The sequence below is a fragment of the Equus caballus genome, chromosome 6 (assembly GCF_041296265.1).
Source record: "Equus caballus isolate H_3958 breed thoroughbred chromosome 6, TB-T2T, whole genome shotgun sequence".
NCBI classification, from domain to species: domain Eukaryota; kingdom Metazoa; phylum Chordata; class Mammalia; order Perissodactyla; family Equidae; genus Equus; species Equus caballus.
This window is the reverse complement of record NC_091689.1, coordinates 78,585,980-78,602,352: the sequence shown is the minus strand read 5'-3', so window position 1 is coordinate 78,602,352 and position 16,373 is coordinate 78,585,980. Positions and strand designations below refer to the sequence as shown.

The 16,373-nt window shown below is 49.5% G+C and overlaps 1 protein-coding gene across 6 annotated transcripts in view; it reads left to right on the top strand.

Moving 5' to 3' along the window:
• VDR (vitamin D receptor) overlaps positions 1-9,701 on the top strand; it is a 53,887-nt gene extending 44,186 nt beyond the window's left edge. For 5 of the 6 annotated variants that reach the window (XM_005611069.4, XM_005611068.4, XM_014740747.3 and 2 more), the window contains 3 exons: positions 5,218-5,369; positions 5,580-5,696; positions 7,015-9,701. In XM_005611069.4, the coding sequence (XP_005611126.1) occupies positions 5,218-5,369; positions 5,580-5,696; positions 7,015-7,274 (529 nt within the window). In that variant the 3' untranslated portion in view covers positions 7,275-9,701. 6 annotated transcript variants of the gene reach the window in all.
• The last annotated feature ends 6,672 nt before the right edge of the window (positions 9,702-16,373 follow it).

The following is a 16,373-nucleotide window of genomic DNA, read 5'->3' as shown; positions in this document are numbered from 1 at the left end:
TTTGACATTGGCCAGCTCTGGATGGAAACTAATATGAGATGCCATTTATTGTTTCATGAATCTCTCTGCTGCTTAGGGAAGCCATCAGTTACTGTCTAAATTACCACATTGCCAGCTAGCTGATAGTAATTCGCAGAGCTAACCCCAGCACTTCCCAGTTTCTTTCTGCCCTAGACAGCTGGCTCTGTGTTATTTTATGCCTCTCACCAACCCAAATACCAAGAATTCTCCAATGCTCTTCTCCTGGAGTTAATGTGGAAATTGTAAAAAAAAGACAAAAAGGTCAAATGACATCGAGACACTCTTACTGCATTGCACATCTTGGTTGCAGCAAAAGGAGTCAGGGCCAGTCCGGCAGGCAGGCAGGAGCCAGCTAGTGTCACCTGTGAGCCAGCATCGCGCTGAGCCTGGGATTCACCCTCCAGAGCCTTTCCTTGGAATTGACAACGCATTCTGCTTAGCTCAAGTTCCAGCTCCCTCCTCCACTCTTCACATTACTGTTGGCAAACTCCATGTGTTCCAAAGTCTTGTTTTGTGTAAACAGCTAGAGAAAAAGCACTTCAAGGTGCCGGTGGACACACTGCAGCACCTGAGCTGCCATCCTAATTCCAAGGAGCAGACCTCATCTATGCAGGGCTCGTCCTTCCTTGAAGAGTCGGGGGTTGGAGGAGAGGGCCCCTGAAGCCCCGTCCAGATGCTAAGGTTCTAAATGATTCTAAGTGGTGACAAATTGTACACATGGGAAAACTGTTTCCAGAAAGAAAGTTACTCACTTAACCAGATTACCCCAAAGCAGCCCCCTCTACTAAGTAACCTGAGCCCCTGTTTTTCACCCACGCCCTTGGCCCCATCCCTTACCCTCACCTCATAAACCTTGACACAAATTACCACCTGCCCCTCAATTTCTCTCCCCAGTGACAAGCTGAAGTCTACCCCCTTCCTTCCCTTTCAAGTCTCATTTTCCAGAGTTCCCTAGTCTAGTGTTCCTATCATGGCCAGAGTGAGGTGTATGGGAGCAGGTACTGGAGCTGCCCAGCTATTAATGCAAAATTGGTTAAATTGATCCTGAACATACTTGGGTTGGCTTCTCTCTCTTCAGCATGACTTGAGAAGTCCCAAAGTGGAATGTTCTCGAATAAAAATGAAGCAGACCTTAGCCAGAGCTCTTGGGGGGACACTGATGTGGATACTCTATGACCAGGCAGACATGATGCTGAGACTGGCCTGGGGCTAGAGCCCAGGTTCCAGTGGAACCCAGGCGGGGCCAGCACAACGGCTCTCTGGTTTTACCAGCTTCTGTACTTAGGGGTTCTGTTTTTCCAAGAAGTGAGAGAACAGTGGCTGAGTCCCTGGTGGCTTTGATCTTGCTGCCTGTAGGCAGGGGTGGAGGGTGTGGGGAAGGCAGGGTGAGTCTTCTGTGTGGGTGAGTGTGGGGGGGACAGGATGAGACTCCAGCGTAGGCATGGGACCAAAGTGGGGCGGGACTGGATGGGTTGCACTGGGTGTGAACTTTTGTACCACGGTGTGGCCCCGGCCCTGCTCCCACCTCCCACCTCCCCTCCCTCAGTCTCTCATTTCTGTGCCTCATAAATCTCCCTCCCTCAGCACTGCAAAAGAAGTACATGGAGGAAGTGATGTCAGGAGCAGGATCTAAATGGTCAGGAGCAATCTTGGATCTGAGAACCAAGGACCCCCGGGTTTCACTGCCAAGAGAGGTGTTCCAAGGCAGAGGCCAAATTGGCTGAAGCCCAGCCCAATGGGCTACATGCCTTCAATCTCACTGCCATTTCCATTCCCAGGAGCTCCTTCCTGAGTCTAAGGCCTGGGGTCCCAAGGCTTCCCTTGCCCTCTGCCCTTCCCTCTATAATCACTTGTTCATCCATCCAGCAAACAGCTTTCTTAGATAAACTGTGAGGGATCAAAGTTGACTAGGACGCAGTCCCTGGCCTCCAGGGGTTTAGTGTCTGATGGAAGAGATAGACATATAAACAGTTTCTGTGATGAGATAGAGGCGAAGAGAGACCTGCTAGAGGAACCGTGGGAATGCAGGTCGGGAGGGGTTGGTCTTTGCCTGAGGGGTGGGAAGATGAGACAGCAACACATTTCCAGAGCACATGGCAGGTGTCCAGAAGCAGTCACAGGTGTGAAAACTGATCAGGGTGTGATCACCCAGGTTTATTACCCTGGTTTAGAGAGGAGGCACAGAGCCTGAGCTGGCACCTATCGCAGCCGCAACGAGCTCTCTTACTGGTTTCTCCTTTATCTCCACCTCTCCCCCCACCCACCACCATCCCCTGTTCTGGCTGTAAGCTGCACTTAGAAAGTCCCTGTATTTCCAGGCTGAGGGTGGTGTTTGAGGTCATTCTAGGTTTGCTTATGGAAGTGGCATGTCTGGATCACAATAGACACAATAGGCAGTGGTCTCCCCCGAAATCTCTCTGGCTGGGCACCCTTGGGTGTTTGTTCTCTTCTGGCCAACCATTTTGAGTGGACCATTGAACAAAGGGTTATGTACATTATTCCTCACAGAATTACTTATAATAGCAAAAATTAGAAGAAACCAAAATGTCCAAAAATAGGTGAATGGGAGCCTGATTAAATAACTTACAGTATGTTAATATCGTGTAACATTATGCAGCCCACTGTGAACTGGGCTAAAGAAATTTTAGTCACGTAGGAAGTGGGACACAGAATTAGTATGAACTCAAGTAGGTTTAAGAAAAAGAGAGATTTGCATAAAAAAAAAGATAGGAAGGAAATACACCAAAATGTTAATTGTGGTTATGAGTAATTTTTATTTGCTTTTATACTTTTTCTATATTTTCCAAAGATTTAATAATAGACATGTTTTACTTGTGTAATGAATTAAAACCCAAAATGAGGGTGGTGTTAGTTTTTATTTTTTAAAATGTGGCTTGAGCATCTAGAGAAAAGTGACAAGGATGGTGAGACATCTAGACACGATGCCATTAGGCTGTCTATCCTGGAAAAGACACAGAAGGGGCATGGTAGCTTTCTTTAAATGGCTGAAGGGTTGTCCCACAGCTAATGGAGAAGTCTGGTTCTGTGTTCCTCGAAAGGACAGAACTTCAAGTAGTAGGTGAGCTTGTCATCATGTAGGTTCTAGCTCAGTAGAAGAGACTTTTTTTTTTTTTAAAGATTTTATTTTTTCCTTTTTCTCCCCAAAGCCCCCCGGTACGTAGTTGTACATTCTTCATTGTGGGTCCTTCTAGTTGTGGCATGCGGGACACTGCCTCAGTGTGGTTTGATGAGCAGTGCCATGTCCGCGCCCAGGATTCGAACCAACGAAACACTGGGCCGCCTGCAGTGGAGCATGCGAACTTAACCACTTGGCCACGGGGCCAGCCCCAGTAGAAGAGACTTTTGACTTAAGAGCTAACAACCTCATGGCTGTATCCAGAGGCTGTGAGCTCCCTGGCACTGGGAGAATCCTGCATAGGCTGTGTGAGAGTCATCTGTCAGGAATGCTGAAGAAGGAATTGTCCACATAGCCTCTAAGAGAACCCTTCTAACTCTAGTATTTTGTGATTTTTTTTCAATGGAGACGCTTTGCTGGTCATCCTAATCACTCCAGCCTTTTCTTTCCCCATCATCTATCATGTGTTGACACAGAACTCTCATCAGTTGACATCCACTTCTCTTCTTTTTATGAATCAAAGTGCAGCCACAGAGAGGATGACAGCCTATTTACAGGATATCCAGGTGGAAATATACAGTCAGGGAGAGAAAGGGAAAACCAGCAGCAAGTTGATCTGTGGGGCCTGCTTTTTCCTGTTATTGTTCATGTAAGCCTGGCTCATGACTCAAAATAGTGGAACTAGTCATTGGCCTCTTGACTCATCAGCACATATTTATTGACCCCCATTGTGCTCATGGCTGGATGATCAACGTGTAAGCGACACTAAGGTAATTAAGAGGTGATGCTTGTCCTCAAGTAGCTTACAGTTAAGAGCCAAAGACAAACATATAGAGACCAGAGATGAAGGAGAAAGGGCAAAACAGGAGGCAATGTGCAGCGGGTCGTAAAGAAGTGGCTCTAATTCTGCTGAAGAGAATCAGGGGGTGGGATTGGGGCTCCAAGGGACACCTCACCGGATTCAGGATCAGAAAGATGAGATGGAACAGAAGAAGAAAGGCATTCTTATGCAGCAGTTGCATGCTCAAAGGCATGGCGGTGAGAGAACACACAGCATCTGACTGTGGAGTAGTCCAGTGTTGCCAGAATGAAGGGTTGGTGGCATTTGTGATGGGAAGCGGGCTGGAAAGGCAGGTTGGACCCAAGTTATGGAGTGCGGGCTTGATCCTAGGTGTCTGATAATCAGGAGGATTTCTGAGCAGAGGAGGGATACTTCCCTGTAGCAGCAGTCAGACAATGAATGAGACACCCGAGAGACTTGACTCCAAGATTCTAGAAGGAGACGAGTGAAAAAGGCAATGAAGCTCTGAACCACAGCAGTCCTGGTAGGAGCGGGAATGAAGTCAAGGGATCAGAGATGCCCTGGAGACAGAGTTGGCTGAACTTTTCTATTGGGGAAGGACTGGAGGAAAGGAGGAAGGAGAAGAAAAGAAAGAATGGGAGTTGTTGAAGATGACTCTAGCCATACCTTTTGTAGACCACCATATTCAATCCATAACCTGGGAGCTTCCTCGGGCTCTATCTTCCTGTCCCTAATAGCTCTGGCCACTTAGGCCTGGGAGATCCTGGCAAGTCACTGGATTTTCCTTGTCTTAGGACTTTCTTTCCTTGTCTTTGTCTTCTTTATATTTCCTTGGCACATAATCACAACCTTGGGTTGTTCTCCCTCAAGAAACAATCAGTCTTGGGGCTGACCCGGTGGCATAGTGGTTAAGTTCACATGCTTCACTTCTGCAGCCCAGGGTTTACTGGTTCAGATCCTGGGCGCGGATCTACACACTGCTCATCAAGCCACGCTATGGTGGCATCCCACTTACAAAATGGAGGAAGATTGGCAGAGACGTTAGCTCAGTGACAGTTTTCCTCAAGCAAAAAAAAAAAAAAATGAAAAGAAACAATCAGTCTTATCCTTACCATCCAGGCTGCAGGCTCCTCAGTGGAAGACCCAGGGCACATGCTGGTCACCCGGCAGATGTATACCTGTCAAAGCACTACACTGATTTGCATGACTTGAAGGTCTTGACTGGTAACCTGAATCCTACTCCTGCCCTCCCTGACAGAGACCTCACCTCTGAGGACCAGATCGTGCTGCTGAAGTCAAGCGCCATTGAGGTCATCATGTTGCGCTCCAACCAGTCATTCACCATGGACGACATGTCTTGGACCTGTGGCAGCCAGGACTACAAGTACAATGCCAGAGATGTGACCCAAGGTGAGTATGGGCTCCACCTCCATCCTTTCTAGCTCCCAGACTCTGGTTCCATCCTTCCTGGGATCATGGGCCCCAGTCAAGGACGTAAGAGGGGGTGAGGCTGCAACAAAGAGAGACAGATGAGGGTCAGGCCCAGTTGGCCTTGGAGTCAGGGTGAGGCAGGGTGCCTCCTCAGTTCTGCCCACAGCATCTGGCCATTCTCTCTTATAGCTGGACACAGCCTGGAGCTGATCGAGCCCCTCATCAAGTTCCAGGTGGGGCTGAAGAAGCTGAACTTGCATGAGGAGGAACATGTCCTCCTCATGGCCATCTGCATTGTCTCCCCAGGTACGTAGCCTAGGAGTAAGGAACTCAGGGATCTGGGACGTGGGGAGTGTGAAGGAGGAAGCTCTGCTGAGGGCCAGCAGCGTGGTCTGGAGGGAGGGATGAGCAAAAGGAGAAACATACAGTAAATACCCACTTCGCTTGGTTTGCACAGCCCATGTGATATGTATAGGGGGAGAGGCCTCTCAGTGCTCTTGGCCTTGCCCTGGAGAGACTGTAGGTGATTCATAGGTGGGATTCTGAGGAACCACACAGAGAGGGTTTCTCAGGCCACAGTCAGGGCTGGATGTTCCCATTACTCAGGCTCCGCTCACATGTGAACTGGACTAAACTTTCCTGAGGTCCCCTGGGGACAAGGTATAAAGCCCTGGGGCCTGATGGATGGTTCTGCCTAGACAATTTACCTGACTGAGTTTGGAAGCAGTGTGCTGTGATGTCTGAACTCTTCTACCTGTTTGGGGTAGGAAGAGAGAGGGAGGCTAAGAAGGACGTTATTGTGGTCCTGGGGGTGTTGTGTTGCTGATAAGGCCCAAAGAGGGCAGCCCTGCCTCAGCTTAGACTGTGTTCAAGAAACAAGCAAGTGGCCATGCTTTCCTGGGCTGGGAACCCAAGGAATGAACATGGGCTTCCCTCCCTTTGCCCAGCCAGCATTGACTTATTCATCCATTCATACACTCAGCAAGGATTTATTGAGCACCTACTGGATACCAGGCACAGTGTTAGGCGTAGGAGTTCGGAACACAGACTTCTCTCCCATGAAGTGTAGGAGGAAACAAATACTATTTAACAACTAATTCCTGATGTGACAAAAGTTTTAAAAGTAAAGAAGCATGTGATACTTCAGCAGGGTATAATAGAAGGAGGGAGGCTGATGTAGTCTCTGGCATGGAGGTAGGGTGTTGTCAGGAACGGCCTTTTGAGGAAAGTCCTTTAAGCTGTTACCCGAAGGGTCAGTAAGAGTCAGGCCAAGATAAAAGAGCTAAGTTCCAGGCAAAGGGAACACAAATGAGAAGCATGGAAACTAGAGAGCATGGTACCTCAGGATACTAATGGAAAGATGGAGCATAGAGATGGAGGGAGAAAGGTGAGGTGCAGACAGGGCCAGATGGGCCCACAAAAGGAGCTGGGACTTGATCCTAAATGCAATGGGAAGTGGTTGAGGGGCTCTAGGGAGGACTGTGGTGTTACAGGTCAGCAGCCATATAGGAGGATGCTGAGGTTGGGTGTCTCTGTGTGAGCCAAGGGTGGTGGGGAGATTGAACAGTAAGGGACCCAGCTCAGAGCTCCTGTGCCTCCTCCTCCCACCCCCCTGTGCCCACAGACCGTCCTGGGGTACAGGACCCCGCACTGATCGAGGCCATCCAGGACCGCCTGTCCAACACACTGCAGACCTACATCAGCTGCCGCCACCCACCCCCGGGCAGCCACCAGCTCTATGCCAAGATGATCCAGAAGCTGGCCGACCTGCGCAGCCTCAATGAGGAGCACTCTAAGCAGTACCGCTGCCTCTCCTTCCAGCCTGACAGCAGCATGAAGCTCACGCCCCTCGTGCTCGAGGTGTTTGGCAACGAGATCTCCTGACCAGGGCAGCCTGTGGTGGCACCGGGGTGGGGCTGCTCCCTTGGGGCCATGTGCCAGGGCCTGGGGCTGGGTGCTGCCCAGCAGGCCTTCCCACCCCTCCTGGAGTTTCGTCCCTCCTTTCCTACCTCCCTCCCCCCTCCGGCCCATCCTCTCTCCTGCCCAACGTAACACCAGGTCCCCATTTCCTGCAGGCCACAGGCTACCCCCAGTCCCTTGAGACCTCAGTCATGAGGAGTTGCTGTTTATTTGACCAAGAAACTCAAGTAGGGGCAGAGGGCAGAGGCTGAAGGCAGGGTCTCACCTGAGGATGCCCCCATCACTCCAGAAGTGGCTGCTGGCTGGACCGAGGGAACAGGCAGGCAGAAAAAGCACACCCATTCCTCAGGGACAGAGACACCCATACCTCCCCCTGCTCCAGGCCCACCTGTCCAGAGCCTGGTGGGGATCTCCCCCCAGCCCGGCCCACCCATGATAAACAACTGGCCACAACCCCACTCCAACCTCATCTCATCCTGCTACCACTCTGTGCTGTTCTGTCCCAGGGCAGTGTGCCAAGATGGGGTCTTTTCCCTCTGCCTTCTCATCCCAGGCTTGTCTAGGACAGTCACTGCCAAGAATAACCAGAAACAAGGTGACTAAGGTCACAACTTGCCCCTCATCCACCTCTGCTTGCCAAAAGGCGCTTGTATAACCCTTCAGTGTCCACTTCATCCCATCACCATAATAACATTCTGCCTGCAAGTAGCTATAGCAAGGTGGGCTTTCTCCCCTAGCCTGGGGCCACTGGCCCAGAACCCACCTGCTAAGAGGCCCAAGGAGGGAAGGAAGCAAGACCTAGGCAGTGGGGGACACACACGCCCAGCTTCACAGAAGAGTAGTAGATGGCGGCCATAGCTGTCCCTGTCACCAAGCCCAGGGCTCCTCTGCCTGGATCTGAGGGGTTGATTGAGGCGGGAGTTCTCCTTCCAACCACCCACTTGGCAGGACTGTGTTGCCTCCAGGACAGCCAAGGATGATCCAGAGATAGGCCCATTCTCCCAACTACCCCTGAGTCTGGAGAAGCGGTGCCTGCTCTGCTTACCAGCGGGGGCTGCATCTGTTCCACCTGGCAGTGTGGGAGGGAGGAGAAGAACTTCCAGACCCAACAGCAAAGTCGTGCTCCCCTTGCCCACCTAGGTGTGGTTCCAAGGCTTCTGGTCCCCCGGCAGAACCAGGAGCTAATGCTCCAGCACCTCAGGTGGGGGTGGAGGGAGGAAGTTGGCCTCTGGGGTCTAGTCGGAGAGAGCATGTGGGGCTGGTTCCTTTCTTAGTCTCACTCTACCACCCCAAAGTCAGAAGGGGCCTGTGGGGCAGCGTAGGGGTGGAGGGTCCATAACTTCAAACTCGACCAGCCCCAGAGGTGGGAACGCTCCTCTCTTTACTCCGGGTGGGGCTCTTTGGTGAGTGAGTTGTAGGTGTGCAGGACCAGCACAGAGGGGCTTCTTCCAGGAGTCATAGAGGGTCCTTCAGATTGTTGCTTGAGTTTGCGGAACACGTCTGCATTTGATGTGTCAACAGTGGGGAGTTAATGTCCATAGGATGTCCCCTCCCCCTGCATCTGCTGTTCCCTGGAAGCCCCGGGAGCAATCCAACCGAGCACGGCAGAGCCCACCTGGCCCACCGTTTCTTCAGGAGGAGAAACGCCTGACGGCCACGGTCCTGAGTGCAGAATACCATCCTTATGGCTGAATCTTACGTTTATTGGATTTGAGTTGTTTTCAGAATCAGACTCCATTTTGTACTACGTTCGAATATAGCGGGTAGTAGGCACCACTTATTAAGAGGTATTTATGGGGGGAAAGCTTACATGGTGAAAATTCTATACATTAATTATTATTGTTGTTGTTGTCATTTCACAAATTAGAGAGAGACCCTTGTTATTTGATTTTAGCTGCAGAACACATTGGTGCCGCTTGCTATTCAGTGGGAGAAAAGACTTGAAAAATCGCTAAACTAGTTCAACTCCCTTGTTAAAGAAAACTGACGCTGAGAGGAGGGCCTGACTCACCCAAGCTCATAGAACTAGTTGGAAGCTTCGCCGGGACTGGACCCAGACTTTGGACTTTGGACTTTGGTCCAGTGCAGGGTTCACTAGAACACACTTGAGCTCAGACCCCATGTCCCTTCCCCTGGGGGCTGACCTGGTCTTTTGGTGGAAGCTCTGGATTTTAAACAGAGCAAGTCTAGATCCGGGACCCCGGCCTCCCTTCCCTGGGTTCTCACCCCGCTGATGCATCAGGAAGAGGAGGAGGACACCTGAGCCTGCATCTCAATGTGAATCAGATCCCCCACCCCCAGTGTGGCCCTGGCTGGATGGATGGGGTCTCTGCCTCAGCCCTGTGTGATGCTGTTGCCTTATCAATAAAGTGCATTTGTCTTTGTAGTGTTTCCATTTTCTCAGCTCTCCCTCTAGCCTTGCCTCCTCAGGGGAACCCGACTGGACACACGGAGAGCACCAGTCACTCTGCCCTGGGCCCACAACAACCCAGCCCACTCCCGAAGGAAGTCTAGGAGCTGGGAGGAAAGAGAAGAGGCAAAGGGGGCTTCACGGGGCTGCCCTGGGAGAAAATGTTGTCGTCTGTTCTGCTTTAGAATGAGAGGATGTGAAGGTAGACATTTACAAATTTAAAACTCTTAAAGTATATTACTGGGAAACTAGGAAAATGTGCACCAAAATGTTGAGCAAACCAGGAGATAGGAAAATCCTGCTGGCTAACTGGAGAATCGGAGTGAGGCCAACAGAGAAGGTTGGAATGTGAGAGATTCGGTGAAAGCTGGGACTCAAGCAGCAGCAGAGGCCTTCACAGAGTGCCTCCTGAGTGATTGCCAGAGAGGGAAAAATTTGCCAGAACTTTGTCAAATAAATCAATGAAGAAAGCTTTGCTTGTGGCAATAAAAATGGCTTCTACTTGCATAGTGCTTACTTTGTGGCAAATCCTCCTGTAAATAAATGCGTTATGCAAATCAACTTCCTTTATCCTTATAAGGACCCCAGGGGGGATGGACTACTGCTACCCCGCCTTCGACAGGACGGATAGTTTGCCCAAAGCCACACTGGTGGGAAGTGACAGAAGTTGGGTTTGAACCCTTGGCAGCTGGCTCCAGAAGCCAATAATTAACTGCTGCACTATACGGCTTCCTACTGAGTTGAGGGGCCTGACACATGACAGATAGTCTTGCCAGCTCTGTGCTAATGAGGATGTAAGGGAGATTCCTGTTCCTAAAGGAGGGCCTGAGATGGGGAAATTGGAGGTGCTGGATCAAACAGTGCTTGACTCTCAGGGAGCATTCAGTCACATGCATTGGGTCCAGTCAAGTGTGGCACCTACCTGAGAAGCTCGGGAATGAAACCCAGGCAACTGTTAAATGTGTCTTATATCCAAAATGCTGAGCCGTGACTTGAAGAATTGCAAATGACTCCTGTGCATAAACAGGACCCAGTGAACTCCCCTGCTTCATTTCCCAAGAAATGAGTTTATGATAAAAGGCAGCATTGCTAAACATAGCAGGCAAAATAACCAAAGACACAGCATCGTGATCTGTAAATGAGGAAATTATGCCCAACCGATGTATTTATTTAGGATAAGTGGGCCTGGGAACCTGTGGATGTAATTTACTTTAATTTTTGGAAGTATCTGAAAGATTTCAAACCAAAGGCTAGACTGTGTCAGTGTGGGATGGGATGGGGCTTGAGAGAATTTGATATAGGGCTTGAGGGCTATTTGTCATGGAAAATGAATGGACTTAGAGAAAAGAAACCAACAATATAAATGGGCATGCCTCTGGCTGGAGACGTGTGAAGATGAGTTCTTAAAAACTTTTAGGGGGCTGGCCCGGTGGCGCAGCAGTTAAGTTCACACATTCCACTTCGGCGGCCCGGGGTTCGTAGGTTCGGATCCCGGGTGTGAACATGGCACTGCTTGGCAAGCCATGCTGTGACAGGCGTCCCACATAGAAAGTAGAGGAAGGTGGGCACAGATGTTAGCTCAGGGCCAGTCTTCCTCAGCAAAAAGAGGAGGATTGGCAGCAGATGTTAGCTCAGGGCTAATCTTCCTCAAAAAAAAAAAAAAAAAAACCACAAAAAAAAACCTGTTAGAACAATCTTATTTAGCATTTTATGGATGATCTAGAGGAACACAGAATTTCCAAGGCTGTGTGTTACAGCAAACTTTTTCCAGGTAAACCGAGAGGAATGCACCCCGGAAAGATTGAATAGTTAGGATAAAGTGATTTTAAGTTTTCACATTCCAAGCTTCGGTTCTACACCTGTGCTGTTCAATACAGTAGCCGCATGTGACTATTTAAATTAAAATTCACTAAAAGTAAATAAAAGTAAACATTTAGCTCTTCCATTGCGCTAGCCACATTTCCAGTGCACAGTGGCCCCAGGGCTACAGGAATGGACAGTGCAGATTCAAAACATTTCCATCATCGCAGAAAGAGCCATTGGACAGTGCTGGTCTACGCAGTGCATTCTTAGTTGGGACCAATTGTGGATGATATGCTTCTGTTGATCTGTTGGGCAGACAACCACTAAATTATTTGGCATTCCCCACTAGGAGACAGCCTCCTTTTATATCAAGCAATGCTGCACCCCACTGCAGTGAACAGGTCTGCTCCTCAAAAGGGACATGTAGGAAAAACATCTCACAGTGGGGTTGATAGGTTCAGAGCTTCATGTGGCAGAAACAGGTCAGGAGTATGTTGGGAAATACTGATTCCTTCAGCCCTGGGGGCAAGCAAATGGGGCCTGTCCAGAGTGGCCAGAGAGAGCCCTCAGGTCAGTATCTCTAGCTTCTGCCAGGGCTCCTTGGAGTCCTTGGAAGTATCTATGCAATGTGGCCCTCTGCCCCATGGCCCTGCAGGGGACAAGGGTGATGAGTGACGTCTGGCACTCCTAGCGTGGCTGCGGTGATGCTCATCATGCCAACATCTTGTCAGTGACTAGTCCTCATTGTGGGCAAGAAGGCTGTGAGGCTCCCAGACGAGTCTGTGCTCCAAGTGACCAAGAAGCACAGGGGAGTGTGGAGCAGTGGAGGCCAGGCAAGGGACTGGATTCCAGGGGGGAAGTCACTGCTCCAGATAGCTGCTCTGAATCTGTGTTCAGACATGTCTCATGATATACGAGATGATGTTGCAAGTCAGGTTCCGGGCAAGCCGACTCTGACATGTAGATTGAAGGGCAGGGAGTTTGCTGGGGAGCGGCCTCAGGATCACCAGCTTTGGCGGCAGGGAAGGAGATCGCATCAGGTAGACAGAGAAGTTGGGCTGCAGTGCAGTCTCTGATAACAGAGGTCTTGACCAACACTTACAGGGAGTTCTGAAACTGGGATGGCCCTTCAGATGGCTCCAAGCTGAAGTGAGGGAGCTAGCTTTTATATTCCTGCATCAGCTAGTCGTTGGATGTAGGCCATCCCCAGAAAGAGAGTGTAACCTTGACATGACCTTGAACTATGGGGTACTTTTCAGCCAAGGGCAAGTAGCCCTGGGGGCAGTTTCTTCCCCCTTTGTACTACCAGGTGGTTCTTTCAAAGTGGGCTGCTCTGCTTTGGGGAGAAGTTGGAAAGCTTCCAGGCCCTTCCCTTTGGCTCTAGGGATAGAGGAGGCCTGCATAGTCCCTGGAGCTCCCTCCAGAGGAGGATGTTTCCAGCCTCTTCCCAGCTCTGGACTATCTGGCATTGTTTTTCCTGAATCATCTTGAGCTTCACCACTAGGTGGTGCTACTGCCCTTCTGGGACAAGTTGGAGCTAGTAGTTGTTGGCCCCTCTCTCCCCATCTCCTTGCTCGGTCTACCTCTCTCCTGCTCTTTATATCTGCGAAGGCAAGTCAGATCCAGCAAGGAAGGCCCAGAGTACCTGCCACTGCGGGCACCTGATGGTGTTTTTCTCTCCTCGTGCCAGCCACCAAGCAGGATGAATAATGGACCTGCTCTCTGGCTTTCCGGGCCACCTCTAGAGTCACAGCCAAGCCAGGGGAGAATCTGACGCTCACTTTTAGCCAAGGGTCCCCCAGTGCCGAGCTCATGTGCCCAGGGCTGCTGAGCACCTTCTATGCTGGCCTCAGGTTTCCTCTGAGATCCAGCCTGGTGGTACAGGCCTTCCAGTGTTTCCAAGCACAGACACAGCCCTGATTTCAGTGCTGGGGACAGAGCCATGAACAAGACAGTCACCACCCCCAAGAAAGGAGACCTACAAACAGACCATCACCCACAGCCCAAGCAGAAGCCACCAAATAGAACAATTAATGGCGTAAGCTGCTGGGTCCTTGTCCTGGCTCTGCCACTTGCTACCTGTGTGACCTTGAGCAAGTTACTTTATGTTTTTGAACTTCAAATCTTCATCTAAACAACCGCAACAATAATAGTATGTACTTCTAGGTTTGTTGTTGTGATATAATCTGTGTGCTTATCACAGTACCTGGGTACAACTCATGACTCATAAATGCTGACTAGCATCATCATTAGGTTGCACAGTGCAGGGATGGTCGAATAAGTTTTCATTGGGATTTGACATTGTTCCCATCCTCTGACCACTGATCTCTGCTCGGCCCTCTAGACTGGCCCCAGACGGATCTCTTTGGCCCCTCCTCTGGATCTCAGCCTCTGGAACTATGGGCTCCAGCTCCATGGTTATCTGCTAGACCTGGGGGAAGGCATCATTGTGCCATCTGGCCACCAGGGGGCAGGCGTGCAACTTAATAAGTCAAATCGTCCCCAAGTGAAATAGCCCGCTAGAGGCACAAGTGTGGGAAAGAGATAGGAAGGAGGCACTGAAATCTGAAACACGTGGCACTCGGGTTAATACTGTCCCCAGCTTCTTTTATTTATGGTCTTTCTTTGCCAGCTTCTCTCCTCCAACGACCACCGCTACCTGACTTCACTGCACACATATTACCCACCCATAACGAATGTCAGTATTCTCTAGGAAGAAGGGCTCATGCCCAGAGGAAGGGGAATCCATATGAACTTCGAGAATCAGATTTGCTCTATGCATTTGTTGTGACATTGTTTCTCATTCATTAGCCCCAGCATTTACTGGACATTTACTCCTTTGGCGAGATACAAAGCCCACCGTGATCCAGCCTGTCTGCCTCTCCAGGGTCATGTGTCACTGTCCTGCTGTTGCAACTCAAGCCACTGCCACGTCCAAACACTTGCAGCTCTGTGCCTGTGCGCCAGTGGTTCTCAAACAATTGGTCTTACGACCCCTTTACACTATTAAAATTAAGGACCCCAAAGAGCTTTTGTTTATATGAATTATATCCATCAATATTTACCACGTTAGACATTTAAATTGAGAAATTTAAAAAATATCTATTAGATTTTTTAAAATAACAATTATGAATCTAAGTAAACGTAACACAATTTTTATTAAAAATAACCTTTTTCCAAAGCAAAACAAATTTAGTGACAAGAAGGTATTGTTTTATAGTTTTGCAAGTCTCTTTAGCATCTGGCTTAATAGAATGCAGTTAGATTCTCAGATCTGGCTCTGCATTCCACCTGTTAGGATACCACTCATCACGAAACCTCTGGAAAACTCCGTATACAAGTGAGAGAATGAGAGGGAAAAAGAGAAATAATGTCTTTGTATTATTATGAAAGTAGTTTTGACCATGCAGAGTCCCTAAATGGGGCTCAGGGACCCACAGGCATACCCAGACTGCACTCTGAGATCCACACTGCACACCTTTCCACATGTTGTTTCATTGGCCTGACACGCCCGCCCCTTGCTCTCTAACCTCCAGTTTTCTCAACTGGGCAAACTCCTTCTGCTCCTTCAGCTTCTAGCTCAGCTTCATGTCTTTCACAAATTCTACTGTGAACTTCACCATGCTGTGCCCCCACTTGCCTCATCTGGGTAGAACTGTGCACCCACTTTATTGTAGAATGAAGGGTACATTGTAGTGTGTTTTAAATTTCTGTTTCGCTTTTGGGGCTCCCTACCAAACTGGAACAAAGGAGAAATTCAATAAATACAGCCAAATAAATGAGGAATGAATGAATGTGAGACAATGTGCTCCCCACTCTGTTAGCATCTCAAAGAGCTAATCTTCACAATAGATGTCAGGTTAAAAAAAATTCTGCTCGGGTCCCTGCTAGAATATGAAATGCAAACAGACTTATGCAAATTTGAACACCTTCCCTTGAACTTTGGAAACCGAGAAGTTAAGTCCCTGTGGCTTCAGAACCCACATGCTAACTACCTCTCCCTAAGGCATCTGCCACATCGCCCGCATTCTGTATGTGGACAGTTTGTTGTTTGGGCCAAAATGTAGAACTTCGCACTTATGCCTATTCACATTTATCTGATTTGATTTCTCCCACATCTTGGCCTGCTCAGATCTTTTGAATCCTCATTTTGTCATCCAATATTCTGACCATGCCTTCCTGGCCTTGCATCTTCCAAAAATTTAAGTCTGCAGACCATGTACAGGGTTGGCTGAAGCAGAGCTAGGAGGATGCCCTCCTGCAGGTTGACGTTAGCGCGCTGACCAGGAACACTTGGGTTCAGTGGTTCCGGACCACACTGGGAGCCAGGGAAGGGGGTAGGTAATGAGAGACTGAGTCTCAGGAGAAGGGAGGAATTGGAAAGACCCAGGCATCTGCAGGAATTTGGGGAGCTTGTCAGTGCTTCCACAATCCTGCTCTTCTCAGGACCTGACAATCTCTCCCCAAGTCTGAACAGATTTTATAGAATTAGACCAGATCTGAGCCAAGGATCGGGGATCCAGGGATATCTGATACAGGGGATGCAGGGAGGGGTGGATCAAGTATCAAATTCCAAGCTGCATTGTTTTGCAAATTCTGTCTGAGCTGGCTCAGGGAAGAAAGGCACAGTCTCCTAGATACTGGCTGCTGAGAGGAGGAAGGCAGTGGGCAGTGGGCAGAACTCTCCTTTAGCATCTGTACCTTGGTGGGGAATGGAGAAGGCACATGTAGCTTAGACTGGCAGCCCTTATTTAGCTCCATGGAGCCTCTCCACTGCCCTCTTCACTTGCATCCAGAATTCTACAGGGCATCTGAAAAGGCCTGTGTCACCCTGACCCAACCCCATCTAA